This window comes from Saccostrea cucullata, unplaced genomic scaffold (assembly GCF_032062105.1).
Source record: "Saccostrea cucullata isolate Sc308-1 unplaced genomic scaffold, CSIRO_AGI_Scuc_v1 ctg44, whole genome shotgun sequence".
NCBI classification, from domain to species: Eukaryota; Metazoa; Mollusca; class Bivalvia; order Ostreida; family Ostreidae; genus Saccostrea; species Saccostrea cuccullata.
In genome coordinates this window covers 567,281-581,747 of record NW_026938421.1, presented here as the reverse complement: position 1 = coordinate 581,747, position 14,467 = coordinate 567,281, and the positions used below count along the sequence as shown (strand labels likewise).

Here is a 14,467-nt window from a genome sequence, read left to right as displayed (position 1 = left end):
TGCGCAGAATTTATGCGCGCACGGTTCACTGTTATATGTATTTGTATAAAACATTCTGTATAATATAATAAATATTGCATGTAGTTGAGTGTAACATTGAAAATTTTCACCCCTCGAAAACCATTGTCAATCTCGACTGCGCCTCGGTTGACAATGGTTTTCTTGGGGTGAAAATTTTCAATGTTACACTCGACTACATGCAATATTTGGAAGACAGAATCGTCTTCAGTTTTTTAAAACTAAAGTTAGAGCACATGGATATTTCACCTTAAAATGCGAATTACAGTATAATGTTTTACTAGTTTTCATCACTTTCCAATCAGTGAAAAACTGCATATTATATGATTTGCATTTTGTTTTTTTATCTTTCTAAAATGATTCTTTACTCAATATCTTAAACACATAATCCTCTTTGTCAGAGTTTGCAAGTCAGGTAAGAATATTCAAAATATGCAAAATAGTCATTAATTTCCCGTATCTTTTGCTCATCGGGTTTCATTGAAATACTAGTATTCAAAATAATTATAACATAATATCAAATTTTAATGCAACAAACTGTATACAGTTTGTCATCTTGTATAAAAACTTAAATATATTGATCACAATTACGTTTTTTATGACTAAATTTTACTGCATGCAATTTATCGTAAAATAATGTTTTGACAAATCAACTCTCTTGAAAATGAAATGCATGTATGTATATTATATTTTTGTTTCTTTTAATATCATGTTTATATAAACAAAGAAATTTAATAATATAAGTGAAGAAGCTATAAAGACTTTCGTAAACCTTCGGGTTTTCATAACTTCAAAAAAGTAATATATATACCTAAGTATATAAATGTTTAATTAAGAAAAATATAATTGAGGGGAAAACTGTAAATTTGTCAGCCCTCAGTAAAAAAGTTTGCTCCTTCCGTGGAATCCCCTGAAGTTATTGGACATAAGATGAAATGATCACCTCCGTCATCCCACGTGGTAGGTTCTAATGTTGACAGCATAAAGTTTGCCGTGTTGTTTTCATAAATATGGCCAAAGACAAGGACTCGAATGTATACCCAAGACAGCATAACTTGAACAGTCATAGAAGTGGAGAAAGTTATGGAACCATCCGTCATGAGTTTGAAATCTTAAAAATAAAAAGGAGTCTCATTCTGCAAAGAATGCAGATTTCATTATTTTTAAAAAACACTATTTTTTTAAATAAAGAATTATTCCCTCTGATTACTCAAATTTTTTCCTCTAAATACAAGCATGAATTCATATTGCAACTATAAAACATATACCGGGTATAAAGAACTGCATGCAGTCTAAAGATTATAAGTAAGAGTGGTTCTGCATTGCTCTGCTCATAGCACAGGCACAAGTAACTCCGTAAGACTACCTGTAATGGTGTCACCAACTGCACCATCTAAACAAACAGCGGCATCTGGTGGACATTGACATCCTCTAGATTTAACGACCCAACGGACCTTCTCACCAGAAGTAAGCACAGCCTTTATATCCTTGAAAGACCTTAACCGTTCCTGGTCCTTGCTTTGTCTAACCCAAATACTACCAAAGATAGACATTATGAAAAGTATTTATTCCACAATTTGCTGTTGGGAAAAAAAGATATTTTAAGTAATTTTGTAAGCACGTTTAACTGAACAAATCTATCTAGATTGTAGCGACAGGTCAAAACACCTCTTCCTTTATCATTATTTTGAATAATATAAAAGCGCATATGTTAAATTTAGCTCTTTGATTTCACTGCATGAGAAATAGAAATTCATACTTTCCGTTTCCTCTTGTCCAATTGCAGTTTACTCCGTCAAAATCGGAAGTATTATTCACAAAGAAGCCAGGTCTTCCCCAGAATATAGAGGCAGTATCATTGATGATATATATGGATTGTATTTCTTCATTTAATTCTAAAAAAGTATATTTATTGAAAATTACATGATATATAGGAACAAAAAATGATGCTTTTGTACACATTTGAGTTTCACCGCTTTGCCTACATTCATTCTAACTCATTTGAGCATTAAAATGAGGTTTTCACCACATTTCCTCTACCTGCATCATCCAAGAATACAATTAAGTATGATTCATAAATACTTCTAATTCATCACGTTTTTCTCTCGTCTACCATTTTTTCCATGCCAGTTTGTCTCTATTTATTATAATAAGGACTTCTACACACTATACACATACCTTTTAAACGTAATAACACCACAGAAACGAACGTTTGGTTCAAGAAGCGGACCGTACCGTTCACATTTAGCGAAACAAACTGTGCAGGAACCAAAACAAATAGTGCATGAAGCAAAACGAATCGTGCACGATTAAACCCGAACCATTCCGTTCAAAAAAGAGCTGTACCGCTCAAAAATTGATTCTTACCTCTCATCAAACAAAACGTATCGTACAAAGAGAGCGAAATATACCTTACCGTGAAGGTGTTATAGCATATATGCTCTAGGGATGACATAGTGTTAATCATTTTAATCAAAAAAAAAAAAAAAACACACACAGTAGCATTGTTATAAAGATTCCACAGAGTCTGACACATTCATCTGTTTCATACTTGGATATTTTACTTGAAAAAGACGTTAATGGTAATCTAACAACCAAGCTTTATGATAAACGTGATGACTTAAACTTTTCAACGGTCAACTTCTCTTACTTATGCAACAATATACCTTCATCACCTGCAAAGGGCGTTTATATATCAGTTGATTCGGTATTCAAGAGCATGCTCAACGTATGAATAATTTCTTAAACGAGGTAAATTATTGACAAACAAGTTGACGAAACAAGAATATCATCAGTCTCGTTTAAAGTCAACATTTCGTAAGTTCTTTAGTCGATACAATGACCTTGTCAGCAAATACTAGTACATTTTATCATTGAGTCAAATGCTGATTGACGTCTTTAATTCATACTAATTGTTAGTCCATTATTTATACACTGAATTGAAAACGGATTTTCCCGTTATTTCCTGATCATGACAAGGAGCACACGGCGGGTGTGACCGGTCAGCAGGGGATGCTCATTCCTCCATGGCACCTGATCCCACCTCTGATGTTTTAGAGGTCCGTGTTTTCTCTGCTCCTATTTTGTATTTTTTATGGACTTTAATATTGAATACTGTTCGTTATCTCCATATCCTTCATTTGAGAACAGTGGAATCTAAAGTAAGATACCATTTGGCTTTTCATCGATGTATCGGACTCTGCTGAAGATCGTTTGTCCAGGGTTTTCCTCCGATTTGCTCAGAGATAAAAATAGATTCAGTTCCCCACCAAACACAGGGTAGTCGTCGGCTGATCTTAAAGCTGATGTTGCACAGCTAGCAGTGTTAAAGAAAAAGCTGACCCCCGCCCCCTTCTCGATGTAGGAGACAAGGGATTGGTAGGAGGTGACTTTAATTGGTCTGAACAAAAGAAAGTTTCAAACTGGTATTTTGCATGACACGATCATTTAATTTGCAGAAATAAATATTAATACCAACAAAAACTGAAGGCTGTCTTAGTTTCGCTGGTCAATATGTAGAATAAATATGTAAAATCTTTAGGAATGAAACTCACTTTTGACAATCCACAACAAGGAACGAAGACAAATACAGAAATAAGTACAACATAGTCAGTGGCATTACAAAATCCATTTCCGCCAACAGATTCTGGATTTATGATAAGATATGAAAATGGCATAAAATTAGGTCGACGTAGAGTGAACAACCTGGGCATCTCAAGTTTAGTAAAAAAATCTTTGCTTTGTGCACCTTAAGCAAGGATATTTTCCAAAAAAATAATCATGTAATGTGCAAACTTATTATACCCCCCGCTTGAAAAGCGGGAGGGTATATAAAACGATTGAGTTTCTCGGTCATAGACAATATCAATCCGTTTTTGTACGTCCGTTTTCCGTCCGTCTGTTACGCTTTGGGGTACCCATCTCTTATCCGCAATTCCTCTCATACAACAGAATGAAATTTGATGAAACTTTCAAAACATCTTTATTACATATTGCCATTGTGCACCTCCAATTTAACTTTTTGATCCGACACATATTTTGGGTTTCCCGGCCACAGGAAAACATGGACTTTTTCACCAGTTAAAACCATATGGGAGGCGGGGGGTATCATTTAGTGAGCTCATCGCTCACAGTACCTCTAGTTTTTGATTTAAAATAAATCAGGATTTTGATAAATTGATGATTTTATTAAGATTGATTGAGTTTCTCGGGTCATTGACAATATCTATGAAGTTTTTATACCCCCCGCTTGAAAAGCGGGAGGGTACACACACACACACTCTCTATTCTCTCTCTCTCTCTCTCTCTCTCTCTCTCTCTCTTAAGTGACAGTTTTTGTGCCCATTTAAGATTTATGTGACTCTTTTGTTTTATGTGACTGTCACAGAGAGAATTTGATTTTTTTTAGCAGAAATGAGAGAGAGAGAGAGAGAGAGAGAGAGAGAGAGAGAGAAGAGAGAGAGAGAAAAATACGGAGAGAGAGAGAATATGGACGTCCGTCAAAAGAGGTTTTGAGATTTACCTCCCTTACCCCATGTATCATGTTTTGCGCCACATAATTTTTTTGGAAAAAGTCATATAAATTTGGAAAAAGTCACATAAATTTGTCAATCACATAACCTGCATTTCGTGGAGATGTTTCTGTTTGTACATTTGTATAGATAGATATAATGTTTAATTTGTAAGGCAATAATATTTTTAAGCTTATCCGCTCTCCTCTTATACAACTGAATGAAATTTGATGAAACTTACACAAATCTTTATTACATATTGCCATTGTGCACCTCCTATTTTACTTTTTACATACATACATATTTGTTGGTTTCCCATAGCAAAACATTTTGACACTGCCATTTATACACATATTTTGGAGGCGGGGCTTCATTTTTTAGTGAGCCCATTGCTCACAGTACCTCTAGTTATATATAGAGAACAGGTTTTCCAAAAACCGGTTAGATTTGCCATGGGTTCTAGCTATGCCTTGATGTTAGCAGACCTGTTTTTGAGTTTATATAAATCAGAATTTATTCAACAAATTCTGCGTGAATAAAAAGGTCTTTTGTGGCGGCCCTCATGTCAACATTTAGATATATCGAGGTCGTTGTGACGATAATAATTAGCCTACTCCCTACCTTGATTTGATATACTCCATTCAACTCAAAATAAACCACACTAGAGTCTGAAATATATGTCTCATGTCTTTACATTATTTACCAGAAAAAAGTCATTGATAGCAATCTGACATCTAAACTTTAATTATGATTAGTACACAGTAACTTGATAACTTGGTTAAACATTTACTGGAACCCGCAATGCATCTTTGTTTGTAAGAATTCTTAGGAAGTTTCGAAATCCAATATATATATTATACATTTAGTTCAGAATCATTTTGGTTCTTTGGGATATTAAAAATTTTCAAAACTGACATATAATTTTGAAGAATTTCCTCTTTATAAAACGGAACTAATATAATATATTTATATGTATATGATGTCAATTTTATATCTGTGATTTTTTATTTGCTAAAACTTTTCAAATTCAGGTACATGTGCATATCATATACCTCGGACTAATTGCAGATATGAAACGTTACATAATAGCGCGAGAGACTTTAAGTTGCATTTTCACCTACTTTTGTTACCTTTTCAAAGACCTACTTGTGTTACTTACTCACCGGCGCACCACGTTTCTACAACATGCTACTGTTTGGGAGAAAGAAAGTGTGTTATGATTTAGCAAAATTTTTGAATGATTCCACAAAGAACATTGCATTACTACTCCGCAAATATATTGTTTGTGTCACAGAAATATAGGAAATTTTACATGAATCGAATTAAAGTTTTATAGAAAAAGTACTAAATAAAATTACAGTCACATGTTCTTCTAAAAAAAGGTTTACGTTGCATGCACACGTCGGTTGTGATCACCTACTCCTAGTGGCATGTGATTTCATTTGCAGAATTCAGAGGTCCATATTGGCTCTGCTTAATGACTAAAATATTTGTTGTTGCAACTTTTAAAAATTGTTATCAGATTTATTTGCATGTATTTTAGTTAAAGGCATATATTGACCTCAAAAAGGTTCATACATACTGATAGGCCACTGTTAATTTTATGTACTGAATTTTCCTTGGGTTTGCCCGATTATGACAATTATTTAATGAGCACTCGCTGGGAGCTAGTGCCCAATCTTTTTTTTCGCTGTATTTCTTTTGGACTGACTGCCATGGGAAGTTGCCCCCCCCCCCCCCCCCCACAGACTTTTTGTCGCAGTAAAAAATTCAATAAAAATATTCCAACTGAATTTGACATTTTATTTGGTTTCTTTGCATTTTGCACCCCCCCACACTCTCTCTCTCTCATGCCGATCACATCATTGTATAACAATTTTTGTGAGTGGCCAGTTTATTGTTTTTCTTTGCTTTTCAGATATTTTGGAACTGTTGAAACGTTGCTTCATTTTTTAAAGAGCACTATTTGCATGAATGAACTAGTTTTCTAGGACAGATCGAATAAATTGCAGGACGACCTATCTCTACCCCTTGCGCCATTTCTCTTTGATTTGGTTGTTGTTGAACATTTTTGTCAATAAATACAAGTACAGTACGTTAATTTTGAGAAAATATAAGGTAAGCTATTACGATTATATGCTTTATTCAATATGTAAGCATTTGGATTCATTTTCATTCCTTACCTTTTGTTCTTAATCGAAACTTAAATCTGTACAAAAAACTGTTTCTTACTCCTGTCAGTGATTTTTCTACAATTTTTTAAAGGGGCCTGTCGACATTTGTGTCAAATTGGGAAAAACAATAAGATTGTAATTAACCTTCATATTGACAAGTAAAATAAAATATATAAGTAAATGTAATATCATTTATTAAATTAATTTGCTAGAAAATTTTTCAACAAAATGGACACAGTTCTACATTTTTAATTTTCTTTCATTTTTGTTCTTTGATTGTCCTATATTCTATTTTTTGCCATTATGGTAGAATAAATTGAGCAAAAATCATTCCCTCTTTTGCAGCAATTGTTCACATTGCAGATGGAATAATCTTGACACAATTTACAAGCATGTATTGCCGTGTTTCTCCGCAATGCTAGTATCTGCAGGATGAAGAAACAGTTTAATTTTCGTGAATCAAGGAAGATTGTTGTAGAACTACTAGTACTTGGCAATTTACAAATAAAGCTATGTTTAACCGGTTCACATGCATATTAAATTTCTTACGATGTTTTTTTCACAAGTTTGACATCCACATGATCGATGTGTTTTTCCAAGTCTTGCAAAACACAAATAAACTGCTTTGCCTGCTGCCATTATTTTAAGTGTAAAATTTTGACCAAAAACAATAGCGTTTAATTTCATATATTATTATTTTTTTTTTAAGTCGTACATAAAAAATTAACCAATATAACCAAAATATATACGTTTTGATTTTAGGAAAAAAGCAGTTGAAAATAGGGAAAAAATATCGGTAATTTTTGATAATGTAACCATGGCGTATTGGTTACCTAAATTGAGTGTAGAAAAATCACTGCCTGTTGAAATGAGTATTGTTTAAAAGGTCTGCGTTAGTATTCATGGAGACCTCTTTTTTTGTCTAGAAAGGGAAGAACTAGTGTTGAAATGAGAGACTAACAAGCAGAAGTCACTCTCACGTCACGACGTGTTGGTGGGATTTGAACTTGAAACCCTTTGCAAGAAACTGTGGAGGTCCGATCAAAGACCGGTAATTTTATAACATAATCAATCTAACACTTGAAAATATGCAGGTTTACAAAAACTCTGTGTGATTTTTTAATTAATAAAAAGCATTGTTTCTCAATCAGCAAAATAGATATTATTTTCATTAGATAGAATGTTCTATCGTTCTATCGTTAAAATGATAAATGTCCTATGGACTCGGTTTAACAATAGAATTCCTTCCATGTATTCACTATGTAGCAAAATAAACATGGGCGAGATCTCAAACACAGTGCAATTACTATGAACAATCCTGAGAATTCCGAATGTAAATATGATGTCATTTTGAAGCGAGAAAAAACGTTGAGAAAATTAGTTGAATATTCACCTTTACTTGCATGATATTTTAGGTTTAAAGGCATACACAACCTCAAAAAGGTTTCTTACAATTAATTTGGCAGTTATTTTAAGTGCAAATTCTTTTGTATTCTTGAAAATAGTTTTGGAGCTATTCTGCAATTTTTTGCTACATTGAAAGTATATCTCTAACTGTGCTTAGATTATTCTAACTATATTTTCATATGCTCTGCACCTAAATTCCATAGTTAAAATTAGCTGTTTACGGGAATAACCTCACCATGTTCAACCGGATCCCTAGGACAATATAATTTTAACGATAGAACATTTTATCTATATATTCCATACATGGATGTATTACAAATTATATTGAGCAATAGTTATATAAATTTTAATCTCCACAATACTAGTAAATTATTCTTTTTGATTCATTTGTATTGTAGGCACCATGTGTGCTCTCCCAGGTGCAGGTGGACAAGGGAAGCGTAAAGAAATTTACAAGTACGAGGCCCCATGGACGGTTTACAGTATGAACTGGAGTATCCGCCCAGACAAACGATTCCGGCTGGCCCTCGGGAGCTTCGTAGAGGAATACAACAATAAGGTCTCATATACACATTGTCAAACTGAAGAGTAGATCATCAGCATTTAAACAAAATAGTGTAGAAATGAATTGTGTTTATTTCCTGGTAATTTAGTTCTACACAATATCTATTGCTGAAATTGACAGCAAATTAAATCAAACATGAGATCATGTTGGAATTTTCTGGTACTATCAAAGTATAAAGTATACTTAATATAAAAGAGTTTTTAAAAATATTCCCTTTTATATGAAGAAAACTAAACAGTTGATTTAAAGCAAATGAGATACAACTAGTTCCTTGTGTTTAGGTACAAATAGTGTCCCTGGATGAAGAAACTTCAGAGTTTACATCAAAGAGCACATTTGATCACCCATATCCTACAACCAAAATAATGTGGATCCCTGATGCTGTAAGTACTGTAGAGTAGATTATGTAGTTCACAGTAGATATAATTTAATGTATTTTATTGTATTTGTTTATAAAATATATATAACATTGATCATTTTGATTTTTTGTAGCAGTGTGAGTAATTTTTTTTATCTCAGAACTGAAGATATGTGAATATTGATTGAAGTTAATAGTACAGCACATCTACTATTGGACAATTCACATGCTGTTTTGTTCCTTTTCTGTAAGCATGATTTTTGCTTTTTACAGAAAGGGGGATACCCTGATTTGCTGGCCACCAGTGGTGACTATTTACGAGTCTGGAGAGTCAGTGACAATGAATCTCGACTGGAATGTCTCCTCAATAATGTAAGTCTGTAATGTTTCCTCAATAATATCTAAGTTTAGAATGTCTCCTCAAAAATAGAAGTCCTTAAGAATGCTAATTATTTGTACAATGTGTATTGTGATGATATAAAGGGTAAAAATTTTAGAGAGATATTTTCAGGCTCAATTTTCTTTCCAGGAAAATATTCATAGACATATGTTTGAAAAATTAAAAATTATGATTATTCATGCAAATGCAAATTCTAAAGTCAGAGTTGTTATTACAGAACAAGAATTCAGACTTTTGTGCTCCATTGACTTCTTTTGACTGGAATGAGGTGGATCCTAATCTTTTAGGGACGTCCAGCATTGATACAACATGCACAATATGGGGTCTAGAGGTTTGTCAGTTTTCTCTATGTATGATAAGTAGCTCATTTTAACCTACCCTTTTTGAAAAAGCTAATCTGAAAAATTATTTTGATAGACAGGACAAGTTCTTGGTCGTGTGAATGTTGTGTCGGGCCACGTAAAAACTCAGCTGATTGCCCATGACAAGGAAGTATATGATATCGCATTCAGTAGGGCAGGAGGAGGGAGGGATATGTTTGCTAGTGTCGGTACGTCAACCTTATTTTTGTAATATTGCATCTCTTTTGACAGTTGAAACTTGAAGGAATTTTTGGAAAACTATAAAAGTTTGAAAATGACAGATTAGGAGTCTGAAATTATATGCTAAATCTTTTATAATATCATTTGAAATTTTTATAATAATACATGTATATTAATTACATTTTAAAAGTATTTTTCAAATATCTCTGGAATACTTTATCTAAAAAAGTACATGTAAATTATGCAGTATAATTGTATTGAAAAAGTCATATTGAAATGAGAGTAAAATATAGTAATATTTCATATATTTGGAGAAAATTCTCCAAACCTTTTAACATGTAAAAAGAATTTTTACACAAATCCCTGTATGTTCTATTAGGTGCTGATGGATCTGTGCGTATGTTTGACCTGCGACACCTGGAGCACTCCACCATTATATACGAGGACGCCCAGCACCACCCTCTCCTCCGACTCTGCTGGAACAAACAGGACCCTAACTACCTCGCTACAATGGCCATGGATGCCATGGAGGTAACAGACTTATTAAATACAGAATTAGGGTTTGTCTCAGGGGAAGGAGGGGTGAAGTTTTGGGATCAGTCAATGTATATGTATTTTCTAATGTTCTCCTCATAATTCAATTCAACTCCACTGAATGATCAGATTTTTGTGATGGGGATAATGCCACACAGTCAAATCAAAATATAACCTTCCTTAAAGGACATTGAGAATAAAGAGCTGGTGGAAGATTTGATTTGAATCAGACTGAATGACACATTAATTTCAAAAGTAATACAAGATATGGACTTGAAAAATTACATATTTGTTTAAAATTTACATTTACATGTAAATCCAACTTGTCTATTTGGTATTTGCTAAGTATTCAAACTAAAGAGTGATTACGTTTTATGTACATGAATACAAAGAAAAACCAGAAAGGGAAAAAAATAAAGAAAAATGGGATGAATTTTAAGCAAAATACATTATTTTAATTTTTAAAAAATAAGTGTGAATTGTTTTCATTAGATTAACTCTCTTTGATAAGTCTTCTCATGTTTACCAGGTAATTATTTTGGATGTGCGAGTCCCATGTACCCCTGTAGCTCGCCTGAACAATCACCGAGCCTGTGTGAATGGGATCGCCTGGGCTCCGCACTCCAGCTGCCACATCTGTACAGCCGGTAAGACATCTATATTATCACATTTTATCCTGGGCTAATACTCATCCTAAATAATGAGTTTAACTCTAGAGCATTTTAACCAAATACAAGTTTTGCTGAATTATATGCAAAGATCAGATGAGATTAAAAATTTTTATAACTGGGTACTAAAAATTATATTTTATTACACTGGGATTAAATACTGGATTAATTAATTTAATGTCTAATGTAAAATCATAAATCTCCTCAGCCAACATGTTACATGAGCTTTTCTGATGGTAGACTTTCATTCATTTCAAATTTGTTTGTGGATATCAACGGTCAACAAGTTTCCATATACAAACTTTCTTCAAGATTTATTTTTCTAAAGAACCCAAGCCGCATGATTGAACTAGTCTGCTTGCATAGCCCAAATAGATTCAGTATCTCTTTCATACCTAAGAAAGCAGAAAAATCTTCTTCAAAGGTGAAATATTGCTGATTTTGTGTAAATGTTTGATTGTGCAGCTGACGACCACCAGGCCCTGATCTGGGACATCCAGTCAATGCCCCGGGCTATTGAGGATCCTATTCTGGCATATACAGCAGGAGGGGAGATAAACCAGATTCAGTGGTCGTCAACACAGCCTGACTGGATCGCTATCTGTTATAATAACTGTCTCGAAATCTTACGAGTGTGAATTAAGGACGGATAGTGTGTGCTATTTACATACATTTGACTTACAGTTGTTCATGTAAGAAATATTTTAGAATAGAAAATCTTAGTGTGTACAGTTAATTTTGAGGGAGCTATAAAAACCAAGAATTGTGTGTCATTTTTTAAAACTGCAGCATGTTATTCCATAGTATTTAAAGTGCATGTACCTACAACTGCATACACATATGACTAGTGTTCAAAGTAAGAATGTTCTGAATACTAACTCGGTCTACAGTATGTTAAACATTTATTTTTGTCTGGTAAAAGTCTTTGTTAATTTGTGCCCTTTTACTTTTTAAAAAGTAGTCTCATATTCATGAGATTCAGCACTAATGACCTGACAGAGCTCAGTGTCATTCAAAGAATTTTTTTAGTTTTATTGAAATTTAGTAAAAATTTTATGTGAAGTATTGTACCGAATAAAGTTAAAATACAAAGATTAACTCAGCTCAGACAAAATTGAATAATTCAAAAAGTCCTACTATTACAAGACATCTTATGGTGACAGTTCCCCAGAGTTTCCGAATGCATTTTTTTATTTCTGAAATCATGAGTCCTTTCCCCTTTATACTGCACTAGGAATTTTAAAGAAATATCTATGAGAGTAATGGGAAAAAAAAAATCATTGGGTTAATTCATACCAAAAGTATGTGCATTATTTGAGGTTGTGTTCAGAAGGCAACTATTGTATTACATGTAGGTTAGAGATTGTCCCACACAAGGATTTTTTCCATGTACATGTACATAATAGGATTTTGTTTTTGAAATGAATATGTACTTAATTATGACTGCATGAAATGCATTGCATTGAAAATGTATTTTCATATACATGTATTTATTTTGTCAATGTTGAGCATGTATATTTGAATATTTGTTCTCTGAGTCAGCAGTTAATATTGATGATTCAGTAGATTATTACATTTTTGAGGGTAGCAGAAACTTATCAATTAAAAATACATAAAATGGAAATTATTTATTTGAAATGTACAAACTTTGTTCAGATACTTACATAATTTTGACATGTGCAGAAATGATTCATATCTTAAAATGTGAATTTTAAAATTTCGAAAAAGAATAGATATTGTATGCATTAAAGATAATTACAAATATTTAAATCTTTCTTAAAAAGAATATGTGAGAGCGACAGACACCCAAGTGATTTTTGTTGTTGTAAAAAGTGATTTCTTCAACCTCCAGATTCCATTTGATTCAAAACATTTTATTTCAAATTTTAAATTTTCGAGTTATTTAAAAAAAATCACAATTGATTCTACATTAGAGCAAGGTCAAAATGTAGTGAACAAGGTGTCTTTTTGAATGCCTCCATCCTTTTATACTATATTTATTATTTACATATTTTACTACTGTAAATGTATTATATTTGGCGTGTACCATATTCATCGGAAATTAATTTTTCAACAAGTTAGAGTAGATTTGATTCAGCTCTATTTGAATGTGCTAGGTATAAATGCAAGATATACAAGGCATTTAGCGATGTACTTGATTTAGTGGACTCTACTCTCCGCCAAAACTGCTAAAAAGAATACACCGCTAAATGTCATACATTTACAGTATTTTGGTAAGCCCCATGAAGAGAATCTTTTACAATGCTTTTTATTTATTTATGCTTTATATCTATCAAATCTTGTCATATAAGATTATTTAATGTTTCTTTTGTATCCTCTAAAAAGCCCATTTTTTGCCATTTTTGGTTCATATGTTTAGATTTCACCAGACACTGATAATTTATGTACATATACATGTAAATCAACTTTAATTTTATTTGTTTAAACTTGTCTTCAATTAAAAATAAAATGGAGTAAGAGATCAAATTCTGGCATTTTACTTATGTATCCAAAATATGAAGACCACACATCTTTTCAATATTTTCATCTGTATCTCATTACAACCTGAACATAGAAGATTAAGATACAGTGGTAATTTTTAAGGCCACCATGAATAGGAACAAAACTTTAAATGTTTGTCATGTTTGACTTGTCTGCTTTTGGTTAAGCTCAAGTTGATAGAAACTGTTCAATATATTTTAATCAAAACTCTAACACAGATATTGAGGAGAGTTATCAACATCCTTAGGACTGGGCTTCTCTTTTGCTCAGTGTGTCATCAGCTGATACATATTATTGAAAGCCATTCAAAAGTTTCTGATTTTTTTTACCATGAACTTACTATGACCTTGAACTCTCCTTGCCCTTATTTTGGATCTAGCTTGGGTTCAAATAGCTATTAATATCATTTTTGCAATAATTTATACACTGTATTACATATTGAAAATAAGTATACTGTGTCATAATTTTCTGTCCTTGAATTTCTCTATGACCTTGACCTCACTTTTTTCCTCATCATGTTTTTCCTTATTTTAAAGAATTGTTTAATAGTCAAAAATATAGGTTCAACCTAATCTCCACCAAGATGAAATTCAGCTCTTTCAATGTACTTAATAAATTGAACAATATTTTAACACAGCCTACTGTATTTGAATTTGAGTCAGGAGAAAGACCATATAAATGCTGTATGAAATGTTATACTTCAGGACAGTATTCAACTTGTTATTCCGTCCAATCAATATTATATATAATAAAATAAACCACGTATAATAGAAAATAATGATACTTAC

General features: G+C 32.7%; 2 protein-coding genes across 2 annotated transcripts; one reads left to right on the top strand and one right to left on the bottom strand.

Annotated features, from left to right (window-relative positions):
• Window positions 1–701: 701 nt before the first annotated feature.
• Window positions 702–3,661, bottom strand: LOC134250163 (uncharacterized). Its single transcript, XM_062732514.1, has 5 exons — window positions 3,573–3,661; window positions 3,189–3,418; window positions 1,778–1,913; window positions 1,385–1,554; window positions 702–1,129 (listed from the first exon to the last, which is right to left on the bottom strand). Exons 1-5 carry the CDS (start codon window positions 3,647–3,649, stop codon window positions 888–890), a joined length of 855 nt encoding a protein of 284 aa, XP_062588498.1. The 5' UTR covers window positions 3,650–3,661; the 3' UTR covers window positions 702–887.
• Window positions 3,662–6,533: 2,872 nt separating this feature from the next.
• Window positions 6,534–13,664, top strand: LOC134250195 (DDB1- and CUL4-associated factor 7). The gene is made up of 10 exons (XM_062732547.1): window positions 6,534–6,647; window positions 7,630–7,754; window positions 8,509–8,669; window positions 8,957–9,058; window positions 9,307–9,405; window positions 9,651–9,764; window positions 9,851–9,983; window positions 10,355–10,506; window positions 11,039–11,156; window positions 11,643–13,664. Exons 3-10 carry the CDS (start codon window positions 8,514–8,516, stop codon window positions 11,813–11,815), a joined length of 1,047 nt encoding a protein of 348 aa, XP_062588531.1. The 5' UTR covers window positions 6,534–6,647; window positions 7,630–7,754; window positions 8,509–8,513; the 3' UTR covers window positions 11,816–13,664.
• The last annotated feature ends 803 nt before the right edge of the window (window positions 13,665–14,467 follow it).